The 13,758-nt window shown below is 52.0% G+C and overlaps 5 protein-coding genes across 5 annotated transcripts; 3 read left to right on the top strand and 2 right to left on the bottom strand.

Moving 5' to 3' along the window:
• Positions 1 to 359: 359 nt before the first annotated feature.
• Positions 360 to 2,012, top strand: AYO21_03947 (hypothetical protein; the record flags this gene model as incomplete). Its single annotated transcript, XM_022653920.1, has 1 exon — positions 360 to 2,012. One exon carries the CDS (start codon positions 360 to 362, stop codon positions 2,010 to 2,012), a length of 1,653 nt encoding a protein of 550 aa, XP_022513896.1.
• A 710-nt stretch (positions 2,013 to 2,722) lies between these two features.
• On the bottom strand, positions 2,723 to 3,464 carry AYO21_03946 (hypothetical protein; the record flags this gene model as incomplete). Its single annotated transcript, XM_022653919.1, has 2 exons — positions 2,723 to 2,908; positions 3,222 to 3,464. The coding sequence occupies 2 exons, from the start codon at positions 3,462 to 3,464 to the stop codon at positions 2,723 to 2,725; spliced, it is 429 nt and encodes a 142-aa protein (XP_022513895.1).
• Positions 3,465 to 4,303: 839 nt separating this feature from the next.
• AYO21_03945 (hypothetical protein) lies at positions 4,304 to 5,836 on the bottom strand (the record flags this gene model as incomplete). Its single annotated transcript, XM_022653918.1, has 3 exons — positions 4,304 to 5,375; positions 5,427 to 5,583; positions 5,650 to 5,836. 3 exons carry the CDS (start codon positions 5,834 to 5,836, stop codon positions 4,304 to 4,306), a joined length of 1,416 nt encoding a protein of 471 aa, XP_022513894.1.
• Positions 5,837 to 7,856: 2,020 nt separating this feature from the next.
• AYO21_03944 (hypothetical protein) lies at positions 7,857 to 9,953 on the top strand (the record flags this gene model as incomplete). The annotated part of the gene is made up of 6 exons (XM_022653917.1): positions 7,857 to 7,893; positions 7,942 to 7,971; positions 8,022 to 8,265; positions 8,385 to 8,587; positions 8,777 to 9,689; positions 9,761 to 9,953. 6 exons carry the CDS (start codon positions 7,857 to 7,859, stop codon positions 9,951 to 9,953), a joined length of 1,620 nt encoding a protein of 539 aa, XP_022513893.1.
• Positions 9,954 to 11,312: 1,359 nt separating this feature from the next.
• AYO21_03943 (hypothetical protein) lies at positions 11,313 to 12,594 on the top strand (the record flags this gene model as incomplete). The annotated part of the gene is made up of 2 exons (XM_022653916.1): positions 11,313 to 12,009; positions 12,086 to 12,594. 2 exons carry the CDS (start codon positions 11,313 to 11,315, stop codon positions 12,592 to 12,594), a joined length of 1,206 nt encoding a protein of 401 aa, XP_022513892.1.
• Positions 12,595 to 13,758: the final 1,164 nt, after the last annotated feature.

Raw genomic sequence — 13,758 nt, 5'->3', positions numbered from 1 at the left:
CCGGGTGCGGCGAGGGAGAGGGGGGGAGAGGGAGGGGAGGGGGAGGAGGGCACAGGCGGGGCAGGGGTGGAGGAAACTGGTTTGACTTGCACATATCAGAAGGGGTCGATTTGCGATCGGGGAGTCTTCCTGAATGACAACAGAGAGCCTGTTGGCTAGTTACATCAAAGGCACCTTTCATGCGTGGCTGTCCCTCTAGTCCTGGGTTGGTGACAGTGAGAGCCTGACTCTCAACAACTACAAACAGATTCGTGCCTCAAACAACGGCCACCTCGTGCGCAGTAATGACGTCTATAAAGGATTGAAGACGGCTGCCGACATGTGCACAGTGTCATATGTTCGGTGTTTGCAATCACACAATGTCCATGCAGTGTTTGCCTGCTTCACCATCGTTTCTTGAAATCAACAAAAATGCTGTGGCACAGTTTCACAGCGACATCCTCCTGCCTCCTACCTACATATCTCCATCAGCCACGACGACCACCAGAAAGACTTTGAAGAGTTCTCAGATATTACTTGCCGAAATGGACTCCTCTTCAATGGCACCATGGGCCCGATTACCTCTGGAGATCAAGTCGAACATCATGGGACGACTGACACGGATTGACTTGAAGTCCTGCCGCCTACTCGACAAGTGTACAAGCCTGGCAGCCACGCGGGTTCTGTTCCAAACACTCTGCCTCTCACCCAGCATGAACAGTGTCGACCGGTTGTCCAAAGTCGCAGCGCGGCCTGACCTCGCCAGTCAAGTGCGCACCCTCGAGATCCACCGACACTATCTCAAAAATGTGCCCTTCGACGAATACCTCCGGACCGGTCACTTGTCAGAACGTCTCCAGAGACTGCCTCCCCTCGACGCAGCGTCACTCGCTGTCGTACTCTCCCAGGCATATGAAGACGAGCTAGACGCCCAGGGACGCTTCCTTGATGAAGCACCTCCTCTGGTGGTAAATGCGCTCAAGAAATTCCCGCGGCTCCAATGCTTCGTCCATGGTGGCAGACTGGCTCGAACCGAGGAGGGAGACTTTCTCCTAGACGAGCACTCTGATCTGTTGAGGCGGACGGGTGTAAGAACACTGAGCGGCGGAACACACTTTCTGCTGATGCACTCGGTCTTGCTGAAGTGCCGGGGTTTGAAGCCCCTGTCGATCGGATTTTCGTCGGTCTACTGGTGGGAGTTTTGGAACTGCATGGAAATCCGACACGCAAGGGCCCTTTTCGAGACCGTCACGCGCTTCGAGCTCACGTTCGAGATCAAGAGCTTGGATCGACAGCCGTGCCCGCTCAAACCGACCAGCGCTCATTGGAGGAGAGGCTTGACCAGATACCTGAAGGAACTGGGAACATACCTGCCTGCGACCGAACACCTGTGGCTCGGGTTCGACGAGCTGCTTATAGAGCCTCGGGGAAGTCAATCCGTTCGCCGCTATGCATGGACGACGATATCGAGCTTGCTGCTGCGTTGTCCCTGTCCTGAAGTTCCTAATCTGCCCAGCTTGACCACCCTCACTCTGGAAAACACTGCTGTCCGCCTGGACGAGCTATGCAATTTCATCACCCGACACTCCCAGCCACTGCGGTCCCTCACCATCATCAACATGCGTCTCAGCAACACCGGCACATCTAGTCCAGGGATCCTGGCCGTGGTGCTGAAGCTGATCTCGTTCCTCAACAAAGAGACCCAGCTGGACCACTTCTCCATGCAAGGCACTTTTCTAGATTCGGATGATGAGACCAGACTCTTGTGCTGTCCCAAGAGCGGGACCGGCAGCATCTTGCACGAACTCGAGGAATACGTCTGCCACCGCGGTGCCTTCCCCTTTCACAATTCTGAAATACTCCTGCAGGCTCTCGACACGTACTGGCCACGTTCGGGGCGGGCGGAGGAGGAGACGGTGGCCAGTGACAAGGAATTGCCCCGACCCAGTCTGCGCGATTGCACGGTTGAGGTCACGCTTCAGAGCGACGACTCGTGGTATGTCGACGCACTGAAAACGCCGCGTCACGAATAAGGGTTTTGTGGGGTGGGAGGCTGGAGGGTATGGAAGTGTATGTCCATGGCACGAACTGTTCGATATGCCAAGTTCGATGAACGACTACGGAGCGTATTAGTGGATCACCAGCAATCAATCAGTCAATTTTGTTGGTTTTCGAAGAAAACCGTTTATGAGCATTCATTGCATCCGGGCTCAAGTAGTCAGCGTTCAGCATTCAGCGTGTGGCGTTGAGCGCTCAGAGGCGACAATAACAAGTGTCAAGAGACAACATGGTCCCCGAGATTTTGTTTCACCATTCATCCATCCATTGATTGATTCACTTCGGCACATTTTCGTTCCTGCGCGCGCGCGCAAGAGAGAGAGAGAGAGTGTGTGTGTGTGTGTGTGTGTGTGTGTGTGTGTGCACAAAAGCTGCCGGTTCGGGTTGGGAGAGCTGGTGGGATCACCATAGGGACAGTGGGTTCTATCGGCGTTGTCGCTATCACCATTATCATCCATTGTCAACAGAGCGGTCTTTGAAGAGTGAGATGAAGGAAACGTATTTTCAAGGCGTGTGTGTAGTTTTGATTTTCCTGGCCATTTTGGTAGGGTTTGAAAAAGGATTTCAAAAAGCAAGACTCCGACCCAAAAAAAACTCCGTGCCGCTCGCCAGTCCCGTATCTCTGGCAGCAACGACGCCAATAGTCAACCCTCCCATCCAGCTCATGGTTGCATTTCTCATGAAATCATCCGTCGTAATCGCCAGGTCGCCGGCTTTGACTCATGAACGCGTCGACGTTCTTGTCGTAGATCTCTGCCTCGTCACCCTGGCTCCCGTTCAGGAACGAATGCCACTTGACTTCTCCGCCCTCGACCATGATGGGCGTGGCGTACGGAGCGCGGTCGGGGCCCAGAAAGTCCCATAATCGGCACTGTTTTTGGGGAGGTCAGAAACAGGAACAAGAAACCGGGGACATGCTCCAGACAATCAATGGAGGACATGGACATGTCAGCTAGAAAGAAATTCATAATTTCTTCTTTCCTCGATGGTCTGTACAAAGGCTAGATCGGGAAGCAGCAAAACCGGCCACCCCCCTAGATCGTTGCTCCAGAGGTTTGAAGAAAGTGAAGGAAGTGGGAAGGAACACCACACCACACCACAAGAACCAGCACGGCACGACACGAAACACTCGAATTGCGTGCGACTGATGAGAAGTAAAGACGTAAGACGCAAGATGCACTTACCAACTGGTTCCACAACCGCGCGTTGACCTCCTTGCTCAGCAGCATGGTCTCGGGATCAAAGTAAGGCAGCGTGGGCAGGTCGTGATTCTTCTTGGCCTGCATGCTCAGGTTCGTCCACTGGGTCTCGCACCACAGGTTCTTGCGGTAGTCGTGACGGTGTTGGTCCTCTTGGGACGCGCCCTTGCTGGGCCGCGAGGCAGAGGCGATAATGTCCCCTGCGGTCTTCCTGGTCGATGTCGACATGGTGGTGGTCGATGATGACATGGATTTCTAAACGTTCAGGGTGACGGTGACCCTTATGGCTCGCCTTACTTCACAGGCTTGCCCTGATCGATGTAGACCAGTCTTTCTTCGTGATCAGTGGCCAAGAGGTAGAGTTCCCTGCTGCAATTTATGGAGGAGAAGGAAAGTCGCAGGGGAGCAGGGAGGTGATGTAAAGGCTGGTCATGTGATCGTCGGCAGGCTCGGGTAAATCTGCGCTATTTTCCCGATACGCCGCCAAGTCACAGCCTCGCCACCAAAAATTCACCGTTGCGAGGCTGTGAAGTGGACAGGGATGCCATCAGTACCGAGTACTTGGGGTGAGGGAATTATGAAACTCTCAACTCTCGACAATGATTGTTTCTCAGCTATCTGACTGATTCTGCTCAAAGCTGTCCAGCTAAAGTATGAGTACAGCTTGTGATGGTACGGGATCCAGCTAAAGCTAGTAGAGTACGCAAAGTAGAGGAGGAAACCTACCCGTCTTTGTCCCTCAAACAACCCGCGCAGTCACATCGCTGATACAAAGTTCATCACATCATTGCATTCCATGTTTGACCCATCATCAGCTATCAAAAGGACTTTACAAATCACACCTCTCTTTCGGATTTGTCCCTATGTAGAAGCACCCTAGCTCACCACCAGCATATCGCTTTCACCTTCATTTCATCGTCATGCATCTCGTAGCTGCACCGGGCAGCATGGTGGATTGTCCACCATCTTCATTTGAAGAATATTTCCAAGACATGATTTAGGGGTTGTCTGGATACCCAAATAAGAGCCGCCTGGGCAGAAGGGCTATAATCACATATAACCACCTATTACAGCCGATCTCTTCCGCTTCTGCGGATATGGTGGTGTGCGTGACGTTTGTGATAGGTTGTGGCAGGACTGGCAATGTCGGTCAAGGTAACTGTGACAACTTCCTCAACCAGGATCAAGTTCACCATAACACCGTTGCTCATATAGCTAGTCGTGGTTGTGTAACGACTGTTGGTGGTGTGTGGAGTTGTCAACGAGGTGACAGCAGGCGAAGCCGTGGATCCAGCAGTTTGCCCTGCGGGCGCTGACATGGTGGCGTTTCCGAATGATGAAGAGACTTGAGTTGGTGTGACGGCCCCAGGGATTGGTCCCATTGTCGCAGGCGCAGGACCGGCCTGAACTCGGACCTTACCAGGCAGCTCTTGGACAAAGTTGATTTGCTCATTTTGAAGCATCTCAGGGACCTCCATCTTGCATTGTGTACCATCATCTGGCTTTTGGAGCTTGAAGATTGGACAGTCGTCTTGGTTACCCGAAGTCCCCGTCGGAAGATTGCAGGCTGGGTCGTCGATGGCATTTTGCAACACGCCTTCATCCCAAGCGCACATGAAATCTCCATGGTAGCCGTACCCGGTAGGATCACCGTTCGCAAACGTAAACTCTCCATCGATGCCTTTGAAAAGGTTTGTTTGATAGATTGTTTCGTAGAATAAGGCGGGCAAGTGTACGGGATACCCTTCTGGACATCTACCATTTTGGATTTCATCTGGGTACGCAACGTGAGTTGTGTGATTGGCACTGTCCAGATCTTTTCCATTCCAGCATGACGGGAACATGAGTTCCGCGCGCACTCCGTCTGCACACGTCGCGTCGAGGAAAGTCTTGTTGCGGAGATAGTGATATTCTCGTGCGCCTTCCGCAGGAAGGTTGTAGTTGAGACAATTGAAGCCGAGGGCTTTCTCCATAAGTGCTTGTTGAGTTTTGTCGCTATTGTTCCAGAGAGACATTGGCGGGTCTGGGTCCGGTCCGTAAAAGGCGCGCTTCAGAGAGTTCCCAGCGATCATGCGAAAATTCTGAGGAAAGGCAACCACAGGACTCGGCTCATTTGGAGATGGCTCGGTGAAGTAATATCTGCGAGCTGTCAGCGTGTTGATCAGGGTTGGAGGAGAGTGGTTTCATTACGCAGTCAATCCGCCAGCAGTTGGAACCATCTCAAATGTGCCGTTTGCATGTTGAAAGTACATCCGTGGACTCCAGTAGACAGAGTGGTCTTGGAGGATGGAGCAGCTGGTACAGTTGGAGGCAAGGAGATCACCAAGAGAAGGATCAAGTCCCATATCTGGGAATGGGTCAGTAATTGATATATATTTTTGTTTGTTTGGTTACAAGGTGAGGTGAAACTCACTTGAAGCGCCAAAAAGAACATGAAGATGTTGAGCGGGGCTACCGGGGGCCATGATGGGGTCGACACGACCATTTCCTAGTTCGCCGTGACATAAATGACGAAAGAAGGCATGGGTTGGCGGGGACATGAAGAGAAGAAGCGCGAGGATGAGGGCTTGAAATTTGAGCGCGACTTTAGCGACGGCCATGATGACGGTTGTTGTTGTTTTGCGCTGGGAGCGTGAATGAGGAATTGGTTATCGCGGTAAGGTCTTGATTGAAGTTGTCGAAGAGAGGAGAGATCGGCTGAAAGGATGGACGTTGGAGGAGTAATGAACGAAGTGTGTAAGGAGGGAAGAATAATGATGGACTGATTGATAAAAAGGAGCGTGGGATGCCGGCAGACAAAGGGCAAACTGAGGTCGTTGGGATGAAGGAATGGACGCAAAAGGCGAGTCTGAGGCGGATGATAGAGAGTCAAGAGACAAAGTCAGCGCTCACATGCATCCGAGAGGAAGGCGCTTTCGCGGACTTACCACTGTAAATTGCTGGGTGAGGCATACAATTTGCTTCTTGGCTGTTCACAGTCGACCTTCACTTCACCTCACCTCACTGTTGGCCTCCCTCAATCGACTAAAATACCGTACTTGCTTGACCCCCTCGCCGCTTTTTGGCTACCGCTACTAAACCGACCTGCAGCGCAAAAGTCGATTCTGCCGACCGCCTTGACTTAGACTGTCTACCTCAGCTGGCGAGTGCGTTTCCACTGACACGCGATTTCCCGGTCGCCGGCTTGGTCGAAGCCCTATCCTTCTCACACACAGGCCATCACAGCAGACGATATCAGGTGTTTTGAAGAGCCAGGAAGTGTCGTGTATGGCCACCGACCACTGTCGGGCAGGAATAGATCGACAGACTGCTTCAATCAGCCAGCAGCACCACCTTGTCCAGTGTATGTGTCTTCTCGAGAGCTCTCTGAAGGCACAAGTCGTCAGTATTGCAAAGGAGAGGACGTGTATGCGAGACACACAAACATACGAACACAACGGGAGGCAAATGCGCAATAAATCCACAGGGACAAGAAGACTGCAATGAACACAATAGGACCATGGTCAACAAAGACCGCTTCACCAATTTCCTCTGCTCATCTTACAGATGTGGTCATTCGTTTGCACCTGTCTCCATTCGCTCCATCCCCGTCGCTTACAAGGCCCAACCTGAAGGTCTGCGGCTGTGGCAGAACCATGGTCAAGTGCCTAGCTGAGATCCCAATTCCTGCTGGCTGCCTTCCATCTTCCTGCACGAGCGGCAATGCGATGCAATGGCAATGCAGGAGAAGGTCCTGCCGATCAAGCTTCAACTACCGTTCATTTTGTTGTTGGTTGCACGTGTGGCATGGCATGTCTTTGTCATGGTTGCTGCACGTTGCCGCCTGCTAATCTCCGCCGAGGTACCATGCACCGGTCGAAGATGCGAAAAGTCAGCTTCGATTGGAAGGGGGAGGTTCAAATCGCCTCCAGCGTCAATCACGATGCTCCCTTGACATGCCACGGCTAGCCGGAATGTACGCGTGTGAACGAGGCGACACCATCCCTTACGTCTCCAGCAAGAGGGTATGTGTGCGAACTCTGGCCATAATCCTAAGAGTGATTGCCTCAGTCGGGATCGCAAACAATCGTTGCTTCAACTTCTGCCGTTGCCACGGCACTCTCGCGCTTGACGCGGACTGTGGAGGAGAAAGAGGTGCAAAAAGAATCTCTGAGCTAAAGTCCTTTAGTTCCGGCGAGCTGCGCTAAATTGGGCGAAGATGGTGCATTGATGCAGAATAACAAGGTGGATGTCAGAGGGGAACCCGGACACCAGGTTCTGCCGATATCTACAAGGATTATTCTCGTCGAGAAATCTCTGTGTCCTACAGAGAAACCAACAGAATCAGGACCGGGACCGCACCAAAGCACACACCATTGTGGAAGCATCTCCGTGACCTCCAATCGAAAAGCTCCCCAAAGCCTTGTACTTGGCGTACCGAAGATCCTCGCTGATAGCCGCTGGTAGGCGAGCTGCCTGAAGCTTTACCCTGCGAGGTCAACCAGGGGTTCGGAGTACTTAGTGCATGCCCCAGGGTTGCTAGACAACCAAAAGAAATTTTTCTCAGGCACCGAAAACCTGGGAAGGCGGGAAAATTTGTAAGAGGTGAGAGTTAAGGAGACAAAGTCTTTTTGGAAGAAAATGGACGTGACTGCCATGACTGCCATGACCACAGCCGGTAAGTCTCGTGGCCGTCACGTCTGTGTACTTGTCTAACCGTCAATAGAGAGGGATGGTGAACTGGCTCTAACGCGAAGTACGTGCAACAAATTTGATTGTCTCGTCCCAAAATTGATCTGCCCTCAGTGATGAGCAACATGTCTTCGTCTCATGTTCCCGAGGCTCGGGTTCTGATAATCATGACCGGAGGCACGATCTCCATGCAAAGATCTCCCAATGGTCTTATCCCGGCTCGAAATTTTCTGGAAAGATGCATGGCACCCCGACCGGAATTCAACGACGGAGAGATCCATGAACCCATGACCGTGAGGTTTCACGATGGACCCGATGGGCTGGGCGAGTTCCAGAGTCTGCGGACACCAACGAGCGTGTACGGGAAACGTGTCAGGAAAGTCAGCAACCTTCAAAATCCCAGAGCCTTCTTGCAATAGGACCTTAAAATTCCGCTCGGTCAAAAAATGGGCTGAGGCATCGCTAATACTCGCACAGATATGCTGTCCTAGAGTTCGAACCACTTCTCGACTCGTCGTCCATAGACAGCAAGGGATGGGCGGAGATTGCGCAAGCGATATATCGCAACTACAAGTTGTTTGATGGCTTTGTCGTTCTTCACGGTACAGACAGTCTCGCCTACACCTGTTCAGCTCTCAGTTTCATGTTGCAGAACTTGGGCAAGCCTGTCATACTTACGGGTAAGTGGAGTTACAAGCGATCTCGCTGTGTGACGGAATTTTTGCTCCAGAACATCTGTCTAACACAGCTCTCTTGAGGTGTTACCGGCGATGAGTCGCTGTGAGAAGTTGGCCATGACCCCGATGCCTATTGTCAAGATGCGCTTTTAGCAAATCCACGAGTGGACGAAGCTGACCTTTTCCCCAAAGGATCCCAGGTGCCCTTCTCGGAGCGCAAAAACGATGCTCTGGAGAATCTACTTGATTCCCTGGATATTGCCGGGCACTTCATGATCCCCGAGGTGTGTCTTTGCTTCAACTCGACCCTGTTTCGGGGTAATCGAACTACAAAGGTTTCAGCAAGCGCATTTGATGCATTCGCATCTCCGAACTTTCCTCCATTGGCCAAGATCACTGCAGTAGGTACTCACGTTGAATGGAACTCGGTCAAAAGGTCGACTTCCCTTGAAGCCTTCAGCGTTCAATCAGACCTCGAGATACACCATGTGGCCTGTTTGCGCATTTTCCCTGGCATCAAACCGAAAATGGTAGAGGCAGTCCTGCGGACCGAAGGACTTCGTGGTCTTGTGCTGGAGACGTTTGGCGCAGGCAACGCCCCCAGTGGGCACGACAACAAATTGACCCAGGTCATCTCTGACGCTGTTCAACGTGGCATTGTGATTGTGAACGTCACTCAGTGTCTGACTGGCAGTGTCAACCCGCTCTATGCACCCGGGATGGTCCTTGGCCGTGCTGGCGTTGTTGCAGGAGGGGATATGACCAGTGAAGCAGCTTTGACCAAGCTGTCTTACCTGCTGGCCCTCCCAGGAGCGTCACCAGAGTCGGTGGCTAAAGATATGGCAACATCAATTCGTGGTGAACTTTCAGAGCATGCGGGTACCATTTTCAAACATCCGACAGGCGAGTTATCATCCCCCGTCGCTCAACTCACAGCTATTGCCTACGCAATTGCCAGTGGAGATATCGAGAAGGTGAAGGACCTGCTACGAAACGACAATCAACTGATCAACCGAGCCGACTATTCCGGAAACACACCCGTCCATCTTGCGGCGACTGGGCCGAATATTGCGATCCTTCGGCATCTCCTCTCGCTGGGTGCCTCGTAAGTTTAGGACAAGTCATTGTCGGGTGATGGTGTTCATATTGATACTGGCTAACACAATCTTTTGACAGGGTACACCTACGCAACCACACCGGATCAGGCAGGACACCTCTCTTCCTGGCCGCCAATGCTGGGTTGTTGCCGCACGTAATGCTTTTAAGACAAGCAGGCGGACATCTCCATGCCGAAGAATTGGAGACGGCCAGACTCCACGCGAGCCAAAGACCAGAAGTGTGGAAACAGGCAGGCCTAGAAGTGCCCTAATGGACCTGGAGAAAGAGCTGGTTTCAACTGGGCGTTGGGTTTCCCAGTCTCCAGCCGTTCTGGCACATGGCTTTCCGTCAGAGGCCCCTGGTTGGTGTGCACGATTGGTCGCCGATTGTATGCTACCGGGTGCTAAGCACACCTAGGTCCGAAGTCGCCTCTGGAAAGCCATGCCAGATGATCTGGACTTGCCTGCTGCCATCCATCCACGCCTCGTGGCAGTACAGGACGCTACACCTTGCGCTCGCTAAAACAGGAGATGGCCAGCCATGAGCACATCGAGCAACCCAATTGTGCGATTCCCAAGGCTCACGACATTGCTTGATGGGCTTGCAAAAGTCCTACAATGATGGGGCCGCGGAGGTGCCCGGGTCGAGATTGACACGTCTAAGTTTTGGTACCCGCCAACGGCGGCTTATGTTTGTCCTCGAAACCGGAGTGGGATTGGAACACTTGGAGCCATCCAAGTCACGCCTACAACACCCACCGACCTCCTGCTTCATCTCGAATGGCATGGTCACTAAGGGATCCCTAGGTCTTCGGATCAAGGCGCCACTGACGGCGACCTCGACCACTACTATCCCACCTAGGCGAGGCGAACCCAGCGACCCAGCTTGGGACATGGGAAACCCGGGACGCCCTTGGCTATCCTGACTTATCCTGACTATCCTGGTTGCCACTCTTCTCCCCCGCCTTTTTGGCAGCACCTGGCAACGCCCCCCGCATTTCATTTGCCAGGAGTGTCTGGCGGTATAGCGGAAGTCGGCTCTCAACTCCCTCGTCACCCTCTGCGGCGTCGTTGTACTACCCCCCCAACAAATTGATCTATTTCAAAGAGAAATGATGGAATCGGGTTCTCCCTTACGGGCGGGCACTCAGGTCCGTCCTAATGTCGTGCTCAGCATGGACCCAGCACCCCGCTGGCACATTTTCACTCCCGGTTACGTAAAGGATAAGCTGCATCAGGTTTGGCGGTCATAGACCTTTTCACACACCGTTGCAGAATTTGCGCACCCAAAGGGTCCTCGAATAATGGGACCGATTTACGGCACGGAGGTCCCTGTGACTCCCTTGCCCTTTATGGTGGAATGTGTCTCTCTGGTTGTCCTCTAATCGCATGATACCCAAAATCATTTCTGAAAAGCACGGTGTGGTCCATTTTTGCCTTTTTCCCTTTGGCATTCTATCTTGATCTTATCGACAACGGCGTTGGTAACGCAGAAATCTTTGATGCGCGATTGATCCTTTCGACGGCCACAATCTTCTTCGCGCCGACTCTCACAAAGTTCACCATCCCAAACCAATTTTTTTCCTTTCAGGCGTTGACTGTCTTGACCCCTAGAGGCAGATATTCGCCACATGCCCAATAGACTCAAGACCATAGCAATTGTCAACGGTACAGGTCGTCAGGCTGCGTCGGTCATTCGGGCAGTCGCAGCTGTCGGCTATGCCGTCCGGGCCCATGTCCATTCATTGAAAGGCCTGGTGGCTGAGGAGCTCGCCGACTTACCCAATGTCAGGTTGTTCGAGGGACCCTTGCTGAACAACCAGGTCCTCATCGACACTGTGTTTGAAGGTGCTCAGATTGCCTTTATCAACACCAACCCTTTGGGTGGCGATGAGATCAAAATCGGCAAGGCACTGGCCAATGCGGCTAAGAAGCGCAACATACAACACTTCATATACAGCAGCATGCCCGATCATTCAATTCACAATCCACGCTGGCCGGCACTTCCCCAGTGGGCATGCAAGTTCACGGTGGAAAATTACATTCGACAGCTTGGACTCCCTGCGACCTTTGTCTATGCTGGAATCTACAACAACAATTTCACCAGTCTACCATACCCATTGTTCTGCATGGACTTCAAGGACGATGGAACTCTGGAATGGCGAGCACCTTTCCATCCCGACACCAAATTGCCCTGGCTAGATGCTGAGCACGATGTTGGGCCAGCTGTCTTGCAGATTTTCAAGGATGGACCCGGTAAATGGAATGGACACAGGTACGTTACCGCGAGTTTTTCCTCTACAACAACCCTTGATCCTGGGTCACATGGTTCGTTCCCGGCGCCCCGAATAGTCAAGACCTTGTACAAGGATTCTTGTCCGGATATTTTCTCCGGTGTTTGCAGGGGTCGGGCTGATCATAACCATTTTTGACGGGATCAAGGTGGTAAGCAACATGAGCAAAGAACTTGGGTCTAACAGTTGGATTTGTTCTAGGATTGCTCTTGCCTTTGAGATGCTCACCCCGTTGCAAGTTTGTCAGGCATTTGAAAAGGCGTTGGATCGACCCTGTAAATATGTCTTCAGTAAACGGATCGAGATCAAGGTACCCATCCCCAACGGATATAGAGAGCAACTTGCTGGAATCGAAATTCTGTTTGGTGAATACAATGCGCCGTACTTTCCGGGCCCGGATTTCGAATACGATACAAGGCGCAAGGGCAGCAACGACACGATTACGGGAAAAAGCAGCACCGAGGCATCTCGCAAAACCAAAGCTGGCAAACTCACAGACGAAGCGCGATCCCTTTGGCCACCGTATAGATCCATCTACGAATATGCGAAAGAGGCATTTGTCATTGAGGAGGAGGCCAACGGGAAAACTTGGATGATCGATAAAAGTGTCAGCACTTGAGCAACCGGGCTCCTGTCCCTCAGTTCCAACGACTCTTAATGACTTTGACGACCCTGTGGTAAATATGGTTTGATTGGAACACGCATAGCATGGGATGCATTTGGTTCGGTTTATGGAGATTAAAAGTCCACGGGACAGTTTTGCATTGAACCCGAAACGGGGGGGGGAAGACGAAGGATCAGATCGTCTGGGTAGAACTTGACCATTTGTATCGGCCCGTATAATTCGAATATAGGCAGATTTTGGAGCAGAAATATGAGCCTGAGTGTCACAAACTATAGAAGGTGACGAGTATCATGATCACGAACGCCTCTTCCACCCTGGCACCGCCTTGGAACCAAATGATTCTCGACAGGGCCAAAAGAAGACTTACGAGTATGTTGCTTGCAGATCGAACAAGCCTCATCTTACCCCTGTCGTTCGTAGTCCCGTACCAGGACTCGGCACATCGACGGGACTATGACTACTATCTTGATGCGTTTGCTTGAGTAGGGGTAACTAGAACGTTCTGGCCCGGGCCACTCGCGGCTCCGGGTGGGAAACTAAAGCCATGCCTTCCTACTGGAGGCCCCCCCGTCCCTGGTATCCTTGTACAGGCCATGAGAGGCTCTGCGACTTCACTTTAAAGTAGAGACTGAGGTCATCCAATACATACAGGTAATCAATATCCACCAGGGGATTGCTGTCATGGTCGTGATGTCGTCTTGCACATGAGGGTTTTTGTGTTTTGATGGATTGCCTCTGTCTCCCCGAGTATCTAATTCCCCTCCACCATACGACATCGACGTCACCGATGTAAGTTCGCTTGAAGGCCTTCCTTTTGATGCGAGTGTAGAACCTAGCATGATTCAGGCATAGGGACAAGCACCAGCATTGACCCTACGAACAAGACACGCATGGACCACCTAGCTAGGCAGGGAAGAAAAGGGTAGAACCCAGAGCAAAAGATGCAGGGGGATGGATATACAGGGAAGCTGACTAAGGAAGGTACTTGGGTGATTTTATCCATCAGATTCCTAAAAAGGGTTGAATTCAACGCCTCAACGACGCCCAGCTTTGTACTTGTTTTCCTTCCTTCTGCCCCTCTTTTTTTGTATCTTGCACGTTTTGGGGTTTGGACTATAGACTGGACCATCACATCGAGTGTGTTTGGGTATAGTTAAA

Source organism: Fonsecaea monophora (genome assembly GCF_001642475.1).
Source record: "Fonsecaea monophora strain CBS 269.37 chromosome Unknown Scaff20, whole genome shotgun sequence".
NCBI lineage: Eukaryota > Fungi > Ascomycota > Eurotiomycetes > Chaetothyriales > Herpotrichiellaceae > Fonsecaea > Fonsecaea monophora.
Note: the sequence above shows the minus strand (reverse complement) of the source record. Positions and strands in the feature narration are given on the sequence as shown.